A 23,782-nucleotide genomic window follows, 5' to 3' on the forward strand; every position below is an offset into this window, starting at 1 on the left:
CCTGGATGAGGCCACCAATGAAGCCCTCTATCGCTACCAAACATGCCTTTGAAGGCAGCTGTCTTGGCCTCTTCAGAAGCTATTAAGAACCAGGTAGGCTTGTATGGGAGAAGGTGGTGTAACCTGATCCCAATCCATCTAGGGCTTTATAGGTCATAACCAGCACTTTGAATTCTGGCTGGAAACACACCAGTAGGCAGTGAAACTCTTGCAACAAGGGAGTTACATGCTCCCTGTAACTGGCTGTGGTGAACAATCTGGTGGCAGAATTCTGGACTAGCTGAAATATCTGAATGGTTTTCAAAGGTTAAACCACATAAAACATGTTACAGTGGTCCAAACGGGATGTAACTAACCGTGGCTAGATCAGACATCTCTGGGAATAGGTGCAGTTGGCGTACTAGTCTTAGGTGTGCAAACGCAGTCCTGGCTACTGCTGAAATCTGGGCATCCAGGTTCCAGGCCAACTCCAGAAGAACACCTAAACTGTGAGCCTGAGTCTTCAGGGGGAGTATAATCCCATCCAACACGGGTTGAGTCCCTATTCCCTGATCTGCCTTTTGAGTGAGCAGGAGCACCTCTGTCTTGGCTGGTTTAAGCTTTTATGCATAGATCAGGAATCAAACGGGACTGTGGGGCAGTGTCACTGGCCCCATTCCTGAGGTCATGTGACTCCATGATTAGGACATGGATGTTGGGGCTGAGTCTCCGGAGTTGCACAAGCTTAGGAGCTGGACCATTGGCACATGTTGCTTCTTCACGCATGAAGGGGTTAAAACCTTACCAAAATGTAAAATATACCAGGCCGAAACAATCCATTCAATCTTGCTTAATGCTAGCCTCTATCAAGTTTCAAAGGGAAAGATCCTTCTGGTGGATGTGTGCTATTTCAACCTAATCTTCAAAATGTATACTTAAAAAAACCTGGAATCCTCCTGATACATGGAAAAAAATTCTCTTGCATCGAATCCAAATCACGAGAGTAAGTAGAGTTTCCACCCAGTGACTGTTGGTTCTTCCTTTGTAATCTTGTGCAGAATTCAAGCAGCTGACCGTCTAAGCCATCCACCATAACATACACAATCAAAAAACTTGTGGATTGTTATTTACAGCAGAGCTTATGAGCACATCGTCCCATTTGCCTTTTTTGTGCATTATGAAGGAAGAGAGCTGTTACCTTGAGATTAGAGAGGCAGCGTGCTAATTCTCCATGCTGCGGAACATTTGTTTTAAGGAAGAAGACGGCACACGCCGCCTTTCTTTTACAGCCATTTGCTAAAAAAGATACTCAGTACACAAGCCCCTTTATGAGTCACTTTTATTGCTGTCCTAGGTCAGCTCACAGTCTCTCCGTGTTTTTTCACTGATGCAAAATGAAGCAGATGCATCAAGAGAGATAATGATAAGGTTCATGTTTTGCTGTTGTTTGTATTAAAAAAGAAAAGAAAATTTTGTTCTGTTCTAAATTTATTATAAATTGGAACATGATGCAGCCCAAATTGTCACTCCTGCGTTCGGATGCTATGATAGTAAACTCACAGGGTTAATAGTTAACTCACAGTTGATTTTGTGGGTACTACCCACATGGTCAGAGAAAGCAACTGTGAGAGGATTATTAATCCACGGTACGTTGACTAACTCGTCCTCCTCTCAGTCCTCCCACTTGTACCCCATCATCCCTTGCTACTGAAAATAGACTTCTGCAAGCTTGAGTAGAGCAGCAGCCATCACTTTGACTGCTCTTGCCTACCAACTCTATAGCCGACAAAAATAACCAACGGTGCCCTCCACATGACACAATAACCAATAATGGTTTAAATAACCCACTCTGCACATCACTGGTTATTTGTTTGGGTTGTCTCAACAAAATAACCCACCATGGGTTAAAAAATCCCACCAATAACCCACCATGGCTTAAATAACCCATCATGGATTATCATGTCATCCAAACCCAGTCACACTCTTAAATCCCATTGACTGAGAAAGGTATGTGTGTGTGTGTGTGTGTGTGTGTGTGTGTGTGTGTGTGTGTGTGTATATATATATATATATATATATATATATATTCATGTCTACCCCAATAGACCCGGCCTTCCTCAACCTGATGACCTTCAGATTGGATTGCAACTCACCACCATGCTGGCTAGGATTGGTGGGAATTGTAGTCCAACTCCTCTGGAGGACACCAGATTGGGGAAGGTAGCAACAAGTCTTCCAAGAACCTAATTTTGGTTGGATTGCACCTCATGAAGATTTGTATTGATAAGGATGTATCTAAGGTAGCTAAGAGCCAATTGTTTAAAGTCTTTGGGTTGGATCCAGATTTAGTCATGCTTAGAGAAGACTCTTTGAAGCAAGTCATTATGACTAACTTAAGTCCCATTGATTTTAATGGGTCTATTTTGTATCACTGGGTAAGTATAATGCAACCCTTTGCCTTTGCACAGTTAAGTCATTTAAGTCATTTGTTAAATTTTAATTGTTACAGGTGTAGCCAAATATTATGTATATTATGTAAATATTATGTATATTTACTGAGAAGTAAGCCCAGCTAAAGTCTGTGTGACTGACTTCTCAATAACTGTCCAAAGAATTGCAGCCTATAACACTTACTTTCTTCTAAGTAGACACACATGGGATTGTTCCATTGATGGCTCTTTAAGAGAACACAGCCGTAGGTATGTCCCACTTCCCTCCAAGCATTCCTGGAGGAGAAGGCTATCAATGGCTTCTGGTCCTAATGGCTATGTGCTACTTCCAGTATCCAAGGCAGTAAGTCTATATACACCATTTGCTGGGGAACATGGGCTGTTCCACCTGTGTCCTGCTTGTGGGTTCCTGGTCAACAGCTGGTTGGCCACGTGTGAACAGAGTGCTGGACTAGACAGACCCTTGGTCTGATCCAGCATAGCTTTTTAATGTTCTTAACATATGGAAATATACAGAGCAACAGTTCTTTTATTAAGCACTTATACACATTTGTATACTGCTTTCTAATAAAATTATTAATGGAGTTCTATAAAGGGCTTAGTTGCCAAAGGAGGTTTATTTTTAGCGAAATCTCTGTGGTGAGGCTAATATGTGTTCCAGCCCAGAGACATGAGAGGGAGGGAGGGGGAGAGAGAGAGAGAGAGAGGGAGGGAGAGCGTTTTAAAAATAAGACCTAGAACTTGAAATGGATGGAAATTGTGGCAGTGTAAGGACTGGGTGAGGAGTAACTTGTTTACAACATCAGAAGGAAGAACAGGGTTACATTTCTATATAAATGCAATACTTAAATCTTATGTCCCTTGTACTGTGTGCATGACTGGATAACTCATGTGGCCTAGATATCAACAATCTAAGCTAACTGGAGAGAGATACTGGAATTGGTTCTGATATTTAATACAATTTCCTAAGCCATCCTGGAAAATCCTTCATTTATGCATGCTATGGCTGCTTTGCAGAACACCCACTATCAATTCCATATTTGCTGGCATCTTAAAAAACATGTTTTTCTCAAAGATTCCAGTTCTGGACAGGGATCAGGGGCAAATGCCGTAAGTGTTGTCTTACAATAGAGAGGAGAAAAATATACTTCAAGCAATACAGACATACGTTTACAGCACAGCATCATCCTTCCTAGTCTTAACCTGCAAACTTGTAAGCAGAAAGTATAGAATGTTACACTAAGGACACAATCCTATGCATGTTTAGACAGAAAAAAGTCCTGCAATTCCCAGCATTCCCCAGGCGGAATGCTGGGAGTTGTAGGACTTTTTTTTCTGTCTAAACATGCATAGGATTGCACTCTAAAGAAACTGAAATTTCTACAACCAAAAAAGTAAAAACCTACAACGAGAACCTCTCCCATCCCACAAGCTGTTTAGGGAAAATTGCATGATCTGGTTTAACCTTTCCACTTTAATGAGTATCAGTAGCAGCATTTTACGTTTTGGCTTGAACCCAAATTTCTCTTTTACTGTTATTCTTATATCTCCTCTTGTGTATGTGTACATTCTCTTTGGGGGCTGTATTTAGTTCTTTGGGTTCAGTAGACTGGAAAGAAACTTTTAATAGTCACATAATTAGTGTGTGCCATTATCACAAACAATAAATTTGCCCTTTTGCGAATTCTAATTTTAGTGGGATTTCAAGTAGCTGGTACTTTATAATGTCAGGATTTTATTTTTTATTTTTTAAAAAAACCCACCTTCAAGCAAAATGAAGTGTCTCTTGGTGGAGATGAGGAAGAGGTAGAAAAGTGCCTGGCCAATATTATTTTATACCAAATAAATAAAGGAGCAATTAAAGAAAAATCAGCTTTTAGCGAGGAGAAAAATGCCCAGATGATGCTTTAGCCTCTGTTCATTATTTATTACTGATTAAGTAATGGCTTATTAAAACAATAGAAATACTTGCTCTAGAGTCTGCTTTGTTGTTATGAATTTCTAAGGAGAAAAATTAGGCCTCTTTATAACTGTGTTGGACAGTTGAAATGCAACCCTATAGTTGGATTTTTTCTTGCTCATAGGGAGAGAAGAGCATCAGTATATTTTTCTCAAATGTGAGATTCTTTTTAAAAAGAAACAATGAAAGAAAAAGTCTGCTGTGTCCAGCATTCTTTAAAGTCCTAAAAGCACTTAGAAAACATCCCTTTCCTATTAAAAAAAATAGCCATCTGTCTTCTTCATAGGCATGTTGACACTTGACTAGAGATGAACTTGGATGTTTTGCTTCTACAAAGCATCCACCTCCTGTGTCCAAGCCGCTGGATGAAAAATGAACAGAAGGAAGACAAAACAGAAAGGCTGGAAGATAGTCATCAGAGCTTGGATACATGGGTCTCAGAGTATTAAGGCTTGGATCCAGATTTATGCTGTAATCCCATACACCTTGAATTCAATGGGATTTAGTTCTGTGTAGATATGCGTAAGATTGCACTGTTAATGATCTACCTGTGCCATGATATTTGTTATTCAAATATTACCCAAGTAGTTTAGGTCCCAGCCAGAGGGAAATTGCAACGAAGCCACCCTGGCAAAATATGAATTGGGTCTTAGGTATTTGAAGATGTTTGGTACAGTGACCAAACCTATACTCTTTTAAGTCTTAAGCCAGACCACTTTTATTTACAGAGGCAGATACACTGACAAAACAGGCATCAAATCTTTCAGTTAAAATTTCTCAGGCACGTTTGTTCTTTTAAATCAAGACATTGAGATAAGACAGTAAGGGGCATAAGGTCATCCACACAGAAGAGCACGTAGGGGTATTGGAATTTCAGATGGCACTGTGCATTATATTTGATCCAATTCCCTTTTAACCCTGCTGTAGAGTTAAACAAATTCTGCGGAAAGCAGCAAAGTTACATTAGGATAGATTAGAGGAGAACTGAGAAGCACTGAGAATGGCTTAAGAGCTAGAGGAATGGACTTGGGAGAAGCAAGGTCAAATTTTTGTCCAGCCATGAACATTTCGGTGGTCTTGGACAGGCAACTATTTCTCAAACCTAATAGAGATGCAAAATCCACTTTACTGTTAGCCAGAGGCAAAAGACTTACACTTAGGTAACAACCCTAGAGGTTGCACCCTCGCAAGACGTGTATCCAATGCCCTACCAGGCTGAAGCCAGCAGGGCAGGAGGAATGGCGGAGGTGACCTTCGCCCCATCCTTTGCATTTTTCAGTAGACAGGCTTTTTTGCCTGTCTATCGAGGGTGCTGCAGAGGGGAAGGAAGAAGAGGATCAGGACAGCTCATATTGTTGCCTCTCTAGTCTGCTCCCCTCCCTGCCCACTGGAACGCCCCATTTCCCCCCGCTCCTAGGTTAATTTTCTGACCTCGGAGGCCAACTGGCACAGTTCTGTCTGTGACAGCTGCGAGGGGGCGGGGTGCAGATCTGACTACTTCTGAGGTTGGAGCACTGCCTGTGACGTTGGAGGGAGGAATCCCCAGTATCCTATGGTCCCTCAGACAAAGAGAATTCTGAGCCCTGGAATTTATTGTGAGTACCCAAAGCAAACGGAGCTCAAAGTCCTTCCACACTAAAATCCACTCCTGATTACCCCAATCTTTCTTCATTCCAGTAGTACAATTCAGGGCAAAGGTGAGGAAAAAACATTTTGTTGTGGCTATTGCTTGGCAATTGGGAGTCAGAAATCCTTGCTGATCTGCAGCAAATTACCTGGAGATCTACTGGTAGATCCAGATCTACCGTCTGCCCACCTCCAATCTAGAACAGCACCACACTTGTCTCTGCAAATGGCTTTGCCCAGTGTACAATGGTTTTAATAGCTACAAAAACATACATGGTTTTTGAGATTAAGGCAAACTTTTGTTGGAGGATCCTGGCCCAAGGTTTCCCCCCCCCCCAGATGCATGCTCGTAGGCCCATGTAAACATGTGTATTCATTCACATTTCATCTGTCTGCTGTGGAAATAATACTGTGACACTAGCTGACCACATCAAGTGTGTGGAGCTTCTCTTACAGAGAGGTATAATGAGAGCACACCAGCGAAAGAGACATAGACATTAAAAAAGGGCTACATATACAAGATTAACAACAATTTTCAACAGTATGCTGGTCTTTTTGTCATGACCCAAGCCGTGTCTGAGCCTGACAGAAAAAAAAGAACATTTTTTAAAAACTGTATTAGTTTAGCATGTCAACATTAGCCAGTGCTGAGCATTTTCCTCCCGTGAAGTCTGTGCCTAATTGGCATGTACACCAGGTCAGCAGTATTTTGCTTTCCATTCTGAACATTTGACTTTACTCAAACGTGCCTCATTAATAAAGCAGCGTGTGTGTGTCGTGTCTGAATAATGCTTCATTTCCCAATGCCTTTTAAAAGCTTATCTGCATCAAGTAAAAGAGGTCCCCTGAGCTGTCGCTGACACTTCTTTTTAAAGGATTGACTCAGGAATTCAAACCGTGTCTCAAAAGCTCCTGAGGGTGGTGGAACAACTGGATGCAGTACTTAATAAAATAGTGACTTAGAGCTTGTTTACATGACCAGGGATAACAAGGTTGCTTGAAAGATTGCTAATTTGAAGTCATTATCCTGAATCAAACAACCTTGCCTTGGGTTTATTTAGATGCCCAAGGAATTACGGACTATAGGAATGACAATCCTGCCCCAATTACCTCAAGTCATTTTCAAATCACTACACATTTCATGTCAATTCCATCCAGTGCCACGGATCAGGTGAATTGGCCACGTCTGCAGCACTCTTCACATTGTACATTTTTCTGAGGCAAGAGATGTGAGGTTACCAACTCTTGATGAGCCAGGGGAGTGAGTACTTCAACCAGCCTTGTATTTAAGCACTAGCCTGGTAGCCATAGGCGAGAAGAAACACCTTGCAAATGAGTGGCCAGGCTAGCAAAGGAGGGATGAACTGATCTCTCCCTTTTTTTGCCACACCCAGCAATTTTATGGATTTATTGACTGACTGATTGCTCACACAAATGAATTCAAAATAGAAGCATATTAAGCCCTTGCAGCCTTAGGAAGGGAGAAAGAGAGAGAGAGAGAGAGAGAAGCCAGGATGCGATTCTTCAGACAAATTCATAATTTATTTTAACTTAATTTTATAGATGCTGGCCCTTGCACATGAGGGGACTGCATTTGGGCATAATAGCTTTGCACTTAAGAACAGTTTTGCAAAGCATGACACTGTTTACACTATAGATGCCAACAATCTAGGCAGTTTATTTTATGCCTGTTATAGATTAGGATGGGAGCCTCTTTGGCTTGACTTGCAAGTCCAAGCTATCACGTTTCCTCCCAGTTGGTTACGTCTACTTTATATCACTGGAATTGTTCCTGATCTGTTCATATACGCTGAAAAAATCGCCAGTGTTACAACACCTCTTCAGAGTCCCGTCCCCCAAAGAGTAGCTACAATATAACGCACAATTACATATATCAATGGGTCTGGATCACATTGTGATCAGTGTGCGGGATTGTGGCTGTTGGGTTTTGGTCCTAATCATGGAAAGAAATTAAAACAGATTGGAGAAAGAGGATTCTAGGAAACTCTGCTATACCTCTTCCCTGTCTCTTCTAGCTAACCATGACAGAGTTTCAAGTGTATCAAACAATGGTGTGGATTCATCTCCTTTATCACTGGGCATCTGTTCTAGGCACTCCAAACCACTGATCTTTTGGGAAGGGAGAAGCAAGAAGCTGCAATCTGTTCCTTCTTTTAGCTCTCCTGGTCTGGTCTGGCACAAGTCAGCACAACAAAGTTTTTCAGCAAATGTGACCTAGCAGTGGCATTTACTCTTTGGCATTTGGCAAAAGTGTCCAGGCTAGAATCTACCAATCTCAACAGGTCTGCAATTTCCTCCACACCCACTGTGTTCAGATTCAACAGGCAGGTGATGGTCAGACAATTGATCTAGGGGTCTTTTGGTCATGGAAAAATATTCCAGTTATTTGTCTTTTTCTTTTCTTTTTTAGAATAAGAACAGAATGAAATCTAACAAAATGTTTCCATCAACATTCAACTATTTGCCAATATATACAAATTGAACCCAATGCCACTACAATGAAGCTAGGTTTTGCACACTGCTGTATGGGCCAAACTTAAGACCATGTGGAAATCCTAGTATCTAAACTGCGAAGGACCTTGGGGTATTCATAGTCCACTGCAACAGGTTGAGAATCATTGCTACAGATGGGAAATGTTATAACAGCAGATATTATACCTGCAAATTGCATGAGTGCTTTGTTCACCAATGGAGATACTCCTGCCTTTCTCTATGTATCAGAGTTCCTAATATGTGCATGGAAACACCCATAATAAGATTAGAACTGCCTTGCTGGGTCAGACCAAATCTAGTTCAGCATTTTGTTCCAGACTGCCACCAGTCAGATGTCTCTGGGAAACCCATAATCAGGCCATGAAGGTGATAGATTTGCCTTATCATTACTAGAATCCAGCAGTCAGAGGTGACTGCCAAACCTGGAAGCTTCTTTTCAACTACCCTATCTATGAAGCATTGATGGACATGTGCTCCATGAATCTAATACTTTTTAAAACTGATCTAAACTGGTGGTCATCACCATATCAGTTAACAGTGAAATCCATATACTGCAAGTACTCTTTGAAGTATGCAATTAAACATCTAATTTCAGATATACAAATTGTGAAAAGATTCTCTCATATCCTACAGGAGCAAATGGAGGGTATTCAATTGCAAAAAGTACTTGTTTCATTTCAGCTCACAATAATTTTACTACTGTTAAATACAGCGAGACTACAAATATTATTTTATTTAATTACACTGGAACCCTTCTTTCTTCCGAGGAGGTCAGGGCATAGGGAAATCCCATATTATCCTCAAAACAATCCCATGCAATAGGGTAGACAGAGATAGTGACTGACTATCACTCAGCAGGAATTTGAACCCTGGTTTCCCCAATCCAAATCAGCTACACCAAACTGACTCATCATTATTGTCAGCATAAAAAGTATCTACCCTTCAACAAGCAACTGGTATTTTATCCTATTTTGAACATCAGGACAAACAGATTTATAACAAAGTAAGCCAGTAGAATTCACTCACACCATTTCCAATTTGCTGATCTGCTCCTATAATAAAAAAGTTACCTAGAGAAACAAAATTCTAATATACCCAAAGAAAGAGCGAAAAGGCAGACAAATGAAATCACTTTCAGCTAAAACTTCAAACAAAACTGAAAGTTAAAATTAGGCTGTTCATAGACACACACAGCACCTCTTACTTACTTTATGAATGGACATATTTGAAAAATTCACCGTACATATGTAGCATGCCAGTTAGCCAATTTCCCCCTTCTCTCAGTACACCAAATTTTATTTCTTCACAACATGTACTCACCATTTTATTCGGAAGTATGGGAAAAATAAAGTTAGAATAGCTGACGATTTTCAAATTCTTTTTGGGGATTTTAAAGAGTTGCTCTCACATTTCCTTGAAACTGCAGTTTTGTATGTTCAGGAGACTGAAGGGACGAACATTGCCTGTATGCCTGTCCTTTTAAAATATTCAGTAGCCAGTAACCTATCCTTCACCAATAGAAACTCAGAAGGTATTAATTCCATGATGCAGGGGAAATCTCAGTGCAATTCTATCGGCCAAACACACCATGACTTAAAACCAATTAGCTTCAATAGGATTGCAAGTTGGATAATCTAGCTCAGCATTGGGTCCTGATGTTTATATTAGAAACATAATTTAATTAGGATGTATTTACTGTCCCTGAGGTGGTGGCGGGGTTTGTGTCTATGATGCACAGCTATTTGGGGAAATTATTTGAAGGGAAAGCCTACAATGTGTGCTAAAGGGCTTTCCCTCAAACTTTCATTAGATGTTTGTCGAATTGCTAAGTTACAGATGCTTTCTCACTGAAATCCCATTGCCCAGGAATACTGTAGCTCATCCAGTTTAGAAACTCACAGGCTCATGGAGGCAAAAGTATGCTAAGCTAGCAACATTTAAGGAAACCAAACAGACAAGGTTGATCCACCCTATGCAACGGTTCAGAGGGAGGAACTGTACACTGTCATGAGAATTCTTAGAATTTACAGACATCCATTACAAAATTAGATGTTATTCCTTACTAATTGGTAAGTGTTTTTACTCAATATACTAGACAATCATGGTATAAATAGTAGAGTCAGCTGTGGTTCTTTATTGCCAATGGCCCATTGCACACTGAACCTCCTTCACCACAGTAGACATCCTTGACTGTGCACAGTGCACAAGTTTTCAGTGGGAAATCATCCCACATATATGCCACAACTATAGCATGTGCTCTTATTCCAGAGATTTGGAAAGGCATCTGGATGTTTAAATCATTTGTCCTTCTCAACAAAATGCTGCTTTTAACACGTGTAAGGACTCAACCTTACACTCAAGATCTGCCGGCTAAGGGGGCCTCAGGATTCAATCCCATTATGCCAGCAAAGTGCCGGATGTGGCATCACTATGACATCACACCATTATGATAAACTAAATATTCTGCTAATCATGCATAGCAGATTTATTATTATAGCACTTTTATCCCGCCCTTTGGCCATAGAAAGCTATCAAGGCGGCTTACAAAAATAATTCTTAAGACAGTCCCTGTCCACAGGCTTATAATCTAAAAAAACATGACTCAAAAGGAAAGGGGATTGGGAGGGAGGAGGAAAAAAGCAAATTTAGGCACTAGATTCTTAGTTGCCAAGTTCAGAAGGTCATGGACACAGTGGAAGGGATGCCACTTCCTCTGATGGCCTCATCAGCAACAGTTGGTAGCAGGAGGGAGGGCGGCTCTCAGCTGGACCTGGATCCAGGCATGATGGAGAGGTGCCTGGCTGCTGCTTCCTTTCCCTCTAATGGCTTCCTTTCCTCCATGTAAATGTTCACAGCCACAATCTGGAATGGAACCACGGCAATTTGGGAGGGGGGATTTAAGCCCTCCCTTCCATTTTTGCGTCGAAATTTCACCCCACGCTCACCCTGTGGAGAGAGAGACTTAAAAAGAAAAACACACACACACACACACATCTCCACTGGCATCCAATGGAAATATTTTTTGTTATGAACCTCCCTGTGGGTGGGGGAATTTTGGCATGAAAATGAGAGGGAAGAAGCTTAAATCCCCCTTTCCCAAATTGCCACAGTCCTGATCTGAATCAGGGCCACATATGCTTACAGGGAGGCAAGTACGTCAATCAGAGCTACGTGTGATTTAAAGAATTTCTAGCTTGGTCCTTAGCTGGAGGAATACTTGGCTGGCCAAATATACCCTGGTGGAAGAGCTGAAATGGGGCGGAGTTGTGACCACGACATTGTCACACAAGGGAGGAGCACACTTATGCCATATTTTCTATATTCCGGGGGTCCCAATCCAGCTCTCTGGGGTTCCCCCAGATGGACATGCCCCATTTCCCCATAACACTTACCATTTGATATTTTCTTGGCTTTTCTGTGGTCCACCCCGCCCCACTATTATAAAAGGATGAAATACCTCTCCAAGCTTACTTCGGCCTTAGCTAGACCTAAGGATTATCCCAGGCAAATGGAGGAGTTGTCCCTGCCTGCTCCAGGGATTCCTTGTGTGTCATTTGGATGTCATTTAACATTTAATTTAATGTTAAAAAAGACCCAAACGTGCTTCCAGATGAGGATTTTATTGTGCAATTGACTGGCCTCTTATCCATAATTTTATCAGTGTGTTTGTGTGTGTGTGTGTGTGTGTGTGTGTGAGACGGTGCAAGGTATTTCCGAAGATGGAATCTTTCATTTGGAACCCTCCTGTGTTTTGTGATGGCTTCTTCTGTCTCTTTTTCTTAACCACAAAAAATCCATTAAGGAGGGAAAGCCAGAACAGCTGCATGGTGCCTTTTGATGGATAGCGCTAGGAGCTGTCCATCTGGAAGCACCTCAAGAGTCAAATCTGGAAGTCAATGAGCCTTTCCCCTGCCATTTTTTATTTATTTTGCAAACGTTAAAGTTATCGCAACACGTTCTAGTGCATGAATGTTTGCTGTCAGCCCCATGATTTTGCACAAGGAGGTAGGAAGAGGCACATGTTGTGGAAGAAAGACTTGATTTTATGTGATAGGTGATTCATTAAATTTAGAAGCAGGAAACCAAGTTAAAAGCTTGGATCTGTGAATGCAGATAGAAGTTTTCTAAAGATTTTTTGGGGTAGCTTGCCACTGAAGATTTTTAATACTCAACATGAATATGGAGGCATACAGCAGACAGTGTAATCTGATTTCATTTGTGGGGTGGGGGAAGTTTTCTTCCGTTCCCACAGTAAAGTGTTATGGAATTTAATAGGAATGTAACTGCAGGATTCTATAGAAACAAGTCTAAAACTCTGATGCACCGTCCTGAAATTGTAAACACATGGGCCATTCCATCCCAATTAATACAACATCAAGACAAAAATCATTTCTGGGATACCTTGAGTTATCATTTTAAATTAAAGCTTAAGAGGCAGTGGCCATAAAATACAAGTAAAAAGATTTGAATCAGCTCTTATACAGGAAAGCATAAGCTGGTCAATTCCTGCTGAGAGAGAAAAGTAGAGCACTTCTCCAAGTCAGAGTTTAGTCCTCTGTAAGAATATTAGTCAAAAAATAGACTGAACCTAACCCATAGGATTGACCTCCCATTGAAATATTTATTTTAATGGAGCTGGTTCCATCAAAATCTAGCAAAACCAGGTCTGTATATCAGTATTTCCTTTTATCTGGAGATAAAGATCTGGAGATAAATCCTTTTATCTGGAGACAGTAATATGTTCTTGTTGATATTGTATGACTTTCTATATGACTACTATTTTATAGTACATAGAAGAAGAAAAATCAAAGAGGCAAGTCACAAAATCATTAATGGCAGTATTAATAATCTACCCCTCTAAAACAAAAAAGAGTAAGAGGGTATGTGATGATTAAAGAGCAATAACTAAAAATCCAAGACCAAGACCACCATTACTCTTCAGGTAATTACTGAACAAAAATTGCTCAAGTATATTCAAGATATTAAGAACCAGCACGATACAGCTGAATACTACGATGTATATAAGAGGATAGTGAAAGTAGCAGACCATCACCTATAAAAACGGACAGGAAAAATTCAAGATTGTCCTGGCCAGGGGATCAAGCAGTAATGCGCCACCATTATGGCCCAGCATGTCTCTATAACATCAGGTTTTACGGTCCCTCTACCCATGCTATCATATGATAGGTGGTATAAGGATGGTTGTCAGGTACAACTCTTACCTAGGTACTGATATAGCACTGTCTATAGCAAGCACCTCCCTAGCTTCTGTGCCACACAGCTTTGGGCTTTCTAAGTTTTAGGACCAAATTCAGAGACAAGCACCAATGTGTGCCTGGCATATCACATCTACCATATCAGGGAAGAGCAAAAGGGTTTCTTAGAAAGCAAAGGGTTGGATGCTTCTCATGGATGCTTCTACCTGATGTTTAGGGGTTCCCCTGGACCACAACTCATCCCATTCAGCAGGTTCCCCTAACTCTCTCTGTAGAATTTTCAGGGGGCTGGAAGGGTTGCTATGGAGAGGAGAGAGCAGGGAAATCCCCATCAGTCAGCCTAGTTGTATGGGCCTAAATCTGGATCCAGTCAAGAGTAGATCCACACTTTGGCCTGGTTCAGAAGACACTTTAAACCACGGCTTTAACCAAAGCCATGGTTTAAAGTATCTTCTGAACCAGGCCAGTATCAGTGGTGCCTGTCACTGATCGTTCTATTGAACTGTTAGACCAGTTACATCAGACCAGAGTAGGAAGAGTTTTGTGGCCAAGAGTCAGCACTAATACATGTACTGAAGTAGACTTTACGCAGTGCAAAATGCGAACGGGATGTCAGCGTAGTACCAGTAATTTAAAGAAGGATATTCGCATTTGGCTCATAACTTTTGGGAGACTTAAGAATGCAGAATTCCTCCTCACCAAGTACTTGTACATAGGGGTGCTTCCATGACGTTTACACACATCTGACTTAACCATGCACATCGAGAGTATTTTCAAAACAGCATCTGCATAATATATTTTAGCCCGTCTGGAGTGCATCACTTGTAGGTTAAGGAGGCTAGAAAGCAGAAGTTACCTGCTTTTAAACTTGCGGTCAGATTCAAACATAGTCATATGTAGAGTATGGCTAACTTAAGTCCATTGATTTTAAAGGGTCTACTCTAAAATGACTAAGCCGGATCCAACCCCATATGTACAGCCTAGTCTGTGTAGCTTCTTCATTTACTCAGCTGAGAGAAATACAAAAAACAAAGCCCTTTGTTGTGACTGCACGTTACGTCCTGCCTGTCTTTGTGCGATGAGATCACCTGCTCTTTAAAAAGGAGGCAGTTCTCCTCAAAACTCTGCCTAGGACTGAATGACCAGCCTGTTGATCAGTGCAGGCTGCAAGTTTGAAACCAAAACAGGACAGTGGGAAAATTCTTACTTGTATTAATACAATTCAAGGTCCCATCCCCCCACTCAGTTCACCTTGATTTATAACTTGGAATTATTATTATTATTATTATTATTATTATTATTGCTATTATTTACATCCCACCTTTTCCTAATACTGGGACTCAAAGCAGTTTACAAGAATAAACATATACAATTAAAACATATAAATATAAATTTACAGAAGTTAGAATTAAACCTTTCCAATATTAAAAACATTTATTTTTTTAAAGAAGCTAAACACAATTTTAAAAAATCCAATACATTAACACAAGTCCAGAATATTTCCAAAGGCCTGCTGGAACAAAAAAGTTTTTTCCTGCCCCCAAGAGTGTAACAAGGAGAGAATCAAATTACACAGCCATGTAATTTTTCACATGGTAAAAAATTTCTTCAACAGTACCACTTCAGCCTGCAAGTTTGGGATCACACGTGTGAATGAGCCCCCATGGTGGTGTTGGTGTTGGTGTTGAGAAACCCTCCTGGATCTCAGCATGGGAGGGATCAATCTAGGCTTCTCCTTGACATGCTACTTTTCTATGTGCTGGGAGTTTGAATGCCGCAACGTACTAATCTTGCTGGTCATGACACCCACCATCTCGAAAACCCTTCCTTGTGTAATTTGGTAGGCAGAAAATGTGACATCTTTTAAATGCCTCCTGAAAACACACTTGTTCCCCAGGCTTTCCTGGGGCTGTAAGGAAATTATGCTGCTCCATTTAACTGCTCCTCAATTTCTACTGTAATTGGAAGTGTTTTTAATGCTATGTTTTAATGTGGTGTTTTTAATACTGCATTTTAATATTGTGAACAGCTGAGAGATTTTACTATATTCAGTGATATATAAATGCCACAAATAATAAATAATAATAACTCATCTTGCAGCTTTCTACCTGCAGTCAGAAGTGGTTAAGTCATGAAAAGCTTTACCAGATGAATGTCCTAATTGGCTCTCTGTTATGGTGTAGTGGATAGACCGGCCTTCCCCAACCTGGTGCCCTTCTGGGCCACGATTCCCAGCAACCCCAGCCAGCCAGATGTAGTTGAACACATCTTGAGGGCACTCTTTGGGAAAGAGTGTCAGACTAGGACCAGGGAGACCCACATTCAAATCCCCATTCAGCTATGAAACTCACTGGGCCAGTAATTGGCTAGGTCTGCACAACATGATACCCACACTCAAGGTTGAGTATAGGTTGAATGTGGGTTGTCGTTGAACCATGGGTTGTGATTGAAATGTGGGTTATTGTGTTGTCTGAACCCAGCTGCAATAACAAACCACGCTTTGTTAACCACGAACAACCCACAGCTCACAACCCAACAACAAACTATAGATTCTCTTCATGGATAGTTCATGGTTAACCAATCACAGTTTCTTAGCATGGCCGGGTTCAGAAAACATGATAACCTACTGTTCAATGACAACCCACAGTTCAACGACAACCCACACTGAACGCATACTCAAGCCTTGAGTGTGGGCTGTCATATTATCTGCACCCGGTCATTCTGTCTCTGCCCAATTGTGAGGATAACATGTGGAGGGAAAAACACACATGTATGCTGCTTTGAACTCATTAATGAAAAGGCAAGATATAAATGTAAATAATATTATAAATAAGACTGATTTATATTTATTTTTCATTAATACATATTTGGAAGTATATTCTGCCAAAATTGGTATACCAAATAGGCATATCTAGGACTTACATATACATTTATTTCAGTCAGTTGTAGATCAGGTGGTTAGCTTCTTCATGGGAAAGTGGGTCTCCATCTAATAAAACTTACTTCCCTGTTATCTTTTATCGTTGGAATGTTGTGTCTCAGTTCCAGTGAACTCGTCTCCAAATAAGTATGTTTAGGATTATAGCCATAGCCAAGGGAGTCATGTGATAGCTTGTCTAAGTTAATTTGTAAACTTGTCAGGTGATCTGGGTTGACCTGGAGAATGCACATTTGTCATTGTTTTGCTTTCTCCTCAACAGTGAAATCCAGAGACTGGGGCCTTAGCTAAACCTAAGGTTTATCCCGGGGTCATCCCTGCCTGCTCCCAGGATATCCTGTGTGTCATTTACATGAACAGGGACGATCCCAGGATAAACCTTAGGTCTAGCTAAGGCCTCTGTGAGGGGGGCTTGCATGCAGCAATTAAAATCTAGCAAATCTGGTTATAAGTAATGTGAGCAGAATGGCACAGGGGAGGGAGAGGGAAGAGTTATGAAAGCATGACCCACTGCAAATATTTACTGAACAATAATGTCAAAATAACTGCACAAATACAGTCCTCAAAAAGCGATATTACTACAACATACTTCAATCTCCCTACCCAAACCACATTTACTTGGAAATAGGCCCCATTGGAACTTGTTTCTAAAAAATAGAAATTGCCCCATCTGTTCTGGGTTTCCTCACACTCTTTTGTTTTCAAAGCCAGGAGGTAAGGAGAAAGGCGTAAAAGCAGTGGCAGCAGAGTTCAATGAAACAGCGCCATGATGGATGCACAGCTGGAGTCCTTCTCTGGTTTTCAGAACAGGAAGGAGAGAAAGTGGCCTATAGGAGCAGCCACCTTAGTGGTAAGGTGTGTTTCTGCAGCGCAAGTCTCAGATTAAAGGCCAAAGGACAGGTGCGGGATTGCAAAAGCAATCGTCCTAGTGCTGTCTTGATGGGGTGCAGCACCATAAAACCTGCATTAATACTGCCACCACGGAAACACAACTTTTAGCTATAGCCGTTGCCCGTTCCACTGATCACTAGGGGGAAGGGAGCACAGCAGTTGGTGGGTTAACTGCACCTCTCCCCCTACCCCCTGTCAATTATTAATCTTCAAAGCTGGACTATAAAGTCATTTCAGATTAGACAGGAGCAAGTGGGGACTGGCACCAACAGTTTGCAGCATAAAAATAAAACAAAAGATGTCTACGATCTGAAGAGAAACTATTTTGCAGTGTTTGTCTTCTGTTACCTGTAACGGGAGTGGCCCTATTCAAGCCTCTGCCTAGGCCAAACAGGAGGCCTCTAGCATGGTTGTGGACTTACAGAAGGTAAAAAGAACACTATTTTCATTTCCTGTCCTTGGGGTTGGGCACCTGCCAAGGGCCTACCTGCCAGCAGGGGCCTTCGAGCAAAAGTCCCCTGGACTTGCTCCTCTTCTTCACCATGGCAACCTGCTTGTTCACCTGCCTCTCACTCTGGCCCACACAATGGTGGTGGTACAAAGGTGGAGGAGCAGTAGATGTCCCTGCCTACTTGCTCACTGGCTCTACCTGTAAAACAGGCAAGTATTACCTATGATGAGAAAGAGGAGGAGGAGGAGCAGCAGCAGCAATACTAGCAGGTGACAATGGTGGTGAGAAGGTGGTCTCACTTATCAGCACGTATTGCCCAAGGGCCCTCCAAAACCTGGAGCCAGCACTGCCTGTCCTCCTGAAACCTCCCTGCCCCTGGCTTCCAACTTAGATAATGTTAAATGCTTCAGGTTTGGAGTTGGCTGTCATCCTTGAATATTTTTAATTCAAGGAAAATTCATAAGGTTTGCCTTCAATGATATCAGATGTGGACTCTTGCCATGCAAGACTTTCTGAAAGTTACCGTAAGCCGAAGTGGTGAACATTGTTCACCTATGAAATCTTCAGAAGAATCATGGGGGTTCATCAAACGACCATTTTATTGCACACTCGCTACTGCCCACTCAAGGTTTTTCCAGGCGTTATTTAGATGACGATGCCAACCTCCCACTCCTTCTTGCCTTTTTTCCGTCATGAAATGGTCTTACTTTTAGGAAACGGAATGTGCCGCCGTTTCCTGCTGTGTTCAGGAAAAGTGGCGCGATAAAAACAGCCCCTGAATGGGCCACGTGGTCTGTGTTTACTTTCTCTTTCTTCTCCAGGGAGAAAGAGGAAGTATTGTGGAACAGGAGCAGGGGTGGAGAGGTGACGGTAAGGAATCATAATTTTCCACCAGTCTGATGATGCTCATGGTTTCCCACCTGATAACAACTGGTATTTTATTAGTGTGGGGAAAGCCAAGTAACTCTTATTGGTGTATGGAAAGAAAATAGAAAGTGATCATGTAAATGAAAAACTGGACAATTTAGAAATACAAATTTTGTAAATGTGGATATCCAAATGCAAATCCAAAACCTGAGAGAGTTTATTACCTTTCCATTTTTTTGAGTACTGGCATACTTAGTTGGAATTCTGACAAACTTTGCATATCACAAGAAAATGATTAGCACTTTGACTGTCTTCATTAGGATGAAACTCCAAAAGTTCTACACAAATTTGCAAGCAAGCATCACTTGATGTTTAACAACAGCTTTTAAGTTTGGTGTTTCAGTTTAAAGAACTATTGAAAGTAAAATCACCACAACTTGAGAAATTGCACCAAACCCCCGACCCCATCCCCCATATTAAACATTCATAGAAAATTTAAACCTCAGAATATAACACATCGGCACTTACATTTTAAGTTTTAGTGTTCCATTTGTTTTAAATTTTGAGGTGTTAATATCTCCATTTGCAAGTGGAGAATTTAGATGAGCCCCCCCAGCCCAAATAACACAATATCAAAAATGTTTTCAAAATGTATATCATTGCTAATGCTTTTATTATTTATGTGCCTTCTCATCAAAAGATACATTTTAATTAATATCAAACCCTAGGACAAAATGTAATGGTTTTTATATTTTCGGCAACAATCCTGTTATAAATTACAGCTGTCGATTTGCCCCTCCCATAGACTCCTAGAGAATTTATGGATCAATAACTCTAATCAGAATTGTATGCAGCTCTAGCAGACTCTGGCCTCATCCATCAGCCACTGGGTGCCTGTGCCCCCTGTCTCCCAGGAATAACATCATGGCAAGCGGGAAACCAGTCTTACCCCATCCATCGGCTAGAGAAGAGCGAGCTGCTTTTCCCTTCCCTGCCAGAAAGAACACCTAAAAGAACTTTGAAACTAAGAACAAGTGCCTGAGTTTGCCTCTTTTTTCCTCCTTCTCCCACCCAATCCCTTTTCCTTTTATGTCGTGTCTTTTAGATTGTAAGGCTGAGGGCTGGGACTGTCTCATTCTTCATCTTTGTAAGCTGGGTGTCTTTTCTTGCTGAAGAGTGGGGTAAAAATACTGTAAGTAAATAAACTTAAAAGAAGAGCAGCAATGCATGGCCTCTCTTCCAAGTAACTGCCCTGTGATGGCATGGTGGCAACTCTGTTTGTTTACGTGATCTCATTCAAGGCGTGATCTACCACCCTGTTGGCTACCACCTTTGAGGTGCCTGTTAGAATCATATCAACTCCGCTGGGAACTCAAGGTTACTCAAGGCCTGTAAGGCAGCTGCATCCCTTCCACTGTACTAATATTATTCTAGAGCAAGGATGGGGGACATGTGGGCCTCCAGATGTCCGACCACAACTCCTTTTTTGTGAACCGCCCAGAGAGCTCCGGCTATTGGGCGGTATAGAAATGTAATAAATAAATAAATAAATAAATAAATAAACAAACTCCTATCATTGCCTATAATGGCAAAGGTTGATGGGATTTGGAGTCTACCATATACGGAGGGCCACACATTCCTTACACCGTTTTAGAGGAGCATTCCAAATCCTGTTCCATGTGCCACAGTACTGGATAATTGTCAAATGGTACCAATACAGTAAAAGTACTCATTTCAGAGGAAGCTATAAACCATTCCAAAGAGATGCCACAGAATCATGTGGCATCTTATACCACTGTTACTACGATAGCCAGGCTTCTGTTGAACATTGAGGTAATATTTGTCTATGAGGGCTAAAGAAGCCATGTTTCAAGGGCCAGAGTATTAGCAATACTAATAGTTAACAAGTTGCTGAGGTTTCAAGGTACCCTTTACGTCATGCCCTGATTACGCAGAAGCCCATCATTGTTCTTGTAAGCAGTTTTGTTCCACTTACAGATCTCCGCTTGAAGTAATCCACTAAGAAACTTTTCACTGGTTTAAATTGCTTAATTTTGAAGTGTAGGATGTAGAACAGAACCATCCTTCTCATCAGTCAGGTTAGACAAAAAACAGGCCAATACTTTTTTTTAAAAAGGTTGGGGGCATACTGGTTGTCAAAGGATGGTTGCTCTTCCTTTCACATAATGTCCATAGCTAGACTTCAGCTACTGACCTATTTATCAGTTCTATGGCAAAATTCCTGGAAATACTTTTTAAAAACACAACAAGTTTCCTATAATAAATCTGCCACCGTCTATTTAATAGCGATCAACATGTAAACCTAGACCTATTTGGGTGCCAAAGAAAATAATGGCTTTAAATGTCGATTGAGATCTCTCTCCCTTCTTCCAAGGGGAAAAAAAAAACTTTCCCCAGTCAAGAACAATTCCAAACATAGTCAGGTGTCGCCCCAGTTTCCAGAAACTCCTGAGCCACCTACGTGAATGGATAGAGCCCACCTTGTAAACATTTTCCAGGAATCATCCCCGTCAGCCACAATCCGATAAAGGAGGAGGGGTCTGCATCTACCCCGATTTAAAATGGACATGGTCTTTTCATATTATGCACACACAGAGGCACACACAATGGATCCCTACCTTTGATTCCTGGCTGGTGGTAGAGGCAGGAGATGGGGGCTGATCCGGGCTCTCGGTGTCGTTTTCCTTCTCCACACTCTCCAGGCTGACTTCAGTCGCGTTGCTTGGAGGAATCATTTTGCCTCTGCTGGGAAGAGCCGTCAGGGAGAGCTCTGCTTATTTCACGTGTTCCGGCTTCCCCATTCCTTCGAAGCCAAGGAACTCCGTGGGACTCGATTTGCAAGTGTGGGGTTTCCTTTTTAAAAATCCTCCCCCCCTCCTCCTCCTCCCCCCCGCCCCCCAAGTGATCCTGCTGCAAGTTATCGATGGCTCTCCGTCAAAAACACACACACACACACACACACACACACACACACACACACACACACACACAAAAAACCAATCAGGGGCGGAGGGGGGCCCCCCGCCGCTTGGGGGCTTTCGTGGCTCCTTTTTCTTCCCTCATCGGCCGCCGGGAACGTGTAAGGGAGAGCCAGAGAGGGGGGCGGAAGAGTGGCGGCGGCGGCGGCCGCCGGCCCCAGCGATCCGAATGGGAGTGAGCTGAAGCAGAAAGCCTGAGCGTAACACATGGAGCCAAGGCGGCGAGAGGGGAGGTAACGGCTGCGGCGGAGGAGGAGCCGCTGCTCAGCGCCTTGGGCAGGAGCATGTGCCGTTGTAGTAATGGAAGGAAGCAACGCGCCTCCTCCGTCCACACGCGCGCCGCTCCATCCGGACCCCCAGAGCTGGCATCGAGCTTCAGAGACCAAGCCTGCTCCTGCCACCGCCTAAAAACTAGATCTTTCTATAGCCAGTGTGGTGTAGTGGCTAGAGTGTCAGACTGGGAGTCGGGAGATCCGGGTTCTAGTCCCCACTCGGCCATGGAAACCCACTGGGGGACTTTGGGATAGTCGCAGATTCTCAGCCCAGCCAACCTCACAAGGTGGTTGTTGTGAGGATAAAATGTAGAGGAAGAGGATTATGTACACCCCCTTGGGTTCCTTGCAGGAAAAAAGGCGGGATATAAATAAATAAATAAATTCTGGATCACAGAATCGCAATATTCTAGACTGAGAGCTAGTCACCTTTGGTTTTCAGTCCTGGGCAGCCTACCTTTCTGCAGTGTCATATGCATATGCATCCATTGGGTTGTGTATCCAGTGGTGTGCAGTTAGAGGCAGCCAAACTTGATGGGTTCTAAACAGAGCTCTGGGGTGGGGAGACCTGACCACTCAGAAGAAAGCAGAAGCAAACTCACTGTTATTGTTGTGGTCGTTATGGTCAGTGGGGGTTGGTGGCTCTGATTTCGGGGTGGGGGGCAGGCTGTGAATCCATTTTTGGGTTTCAGTCAGAACCAGCCAGAACTTTAAAGGATCTATCCAAGGTGCTGAACCCTAGTCCCAAATGCGTTCATCACCTTGGATAGCTCCTTCAGAGTTCTGGCTGGTTCTGACTGAAACCCAAAAATGGATTCACAACCCCACCGAAATCGGAGCCACCAGCCCCCATTGGTTTTGGCAAGTTTAAAATGCAGAACTGGACATGCTCAATGGGGGTGGGTGGGTGGTTCAGCACCATGGATAGCTCTTTTTAGAGGTGTGGGGAAATGGAATTACAACCCCACTGAAATCAGAGCCAACAGCCTTCACTGGTTCTGATACACATCTCCATTCCTTGGACACTCATCTAAATTGTGGGAACCTGATGCTCTAGCCAACGGCTCCCCAAGATCTTCTTGTTTTCCAGATATAGTGACATGGATGGCATGTGCTGGAGAACATGACACAACGCAAAAAGCACCCTTTGCTTGTCTTGCATTGATATCTGTTTTTCTAAACAGAGGGAAGAAAAGGGAGAAAATGAATAGCACTGTACACACAACTGAATGAGTGTACAATGAATTAGGGCTGTGCAGGGACCCCCCGATCTGTCTCGGAGGCCGATCTGGGGTTCCCGATCCGCTTCAGCCAATGCCAAATCCGACGCAAGCCAGCGTCGGCATCGGCGTCAGACCCAGGTAAGCCCCCTCCCCCTTACCTGCATAAGATGGTGGCGGACGCAGGTAAGTGGGGAAGGGGGAGGAGGCTTACCTGCTGCCTCTGTCACTATCGCCATCTTTCTTCTGGCGGCTTCTGGTGCTGTTGGAAACGAAAGGGAGTAGGCTGCACGATAACTTAAGATCACGCGGCCTACTCCTTTTCATTTCCGGCGATTGCACCAAAAGCTGCCAGAAGAAAGATGGTGGCAGCAACGGAGGCAGCAGGTAAGGATACTG

At 42.4% G+C, this 23,782-nt stretch overlaps 1 protein-coding gene across 2 annotated transcripts in view; it reads right to left on the reverse strand.

Annotated features, from left to right (window-relative positions):
- Nucleotides 1–21,777, reverse strand: part of STAC (SH3 and cysteine rich domain) — an 87,262-nt gene extending 65,485 nt beyond the window's left edge. For both annotated transcript variants that reach the window (XM_063116201.1, XM_063116192.1), the window contains exon 1: nt 21,532–21,777. In XM_063116201.1, the coding sequence (XP_062972271.1) occupies nt 21,532–21,648 (117 nt within the window). In that variant the 5' untranslated portion in view covers nt 21,649–21,777. The remainder of the gene's footprint in view (nt 1–21,531) is intronic.
- Between the last annotated feature and the right edge of the window lie 2,005 nt (nt 21,778–23,782).

This window comes from Elgaria multicarinata, chromosome 1 (genome assembly GCF_023053635.1).
Source record: "Elgaria multicarinata webbii isolate HBS135686 ecotype San Diego chromosome 1, rElgMul1.1.pri, whole genome shotgun sequence".
In the NCBI taxonomy this organism is placed as follows: domain Eukaryota; kingdom Metazoa; phylum Chordata; class Lepidosauria; order Squamata; family Anguidae; genus Elgaria; species Elgaria multicarinata.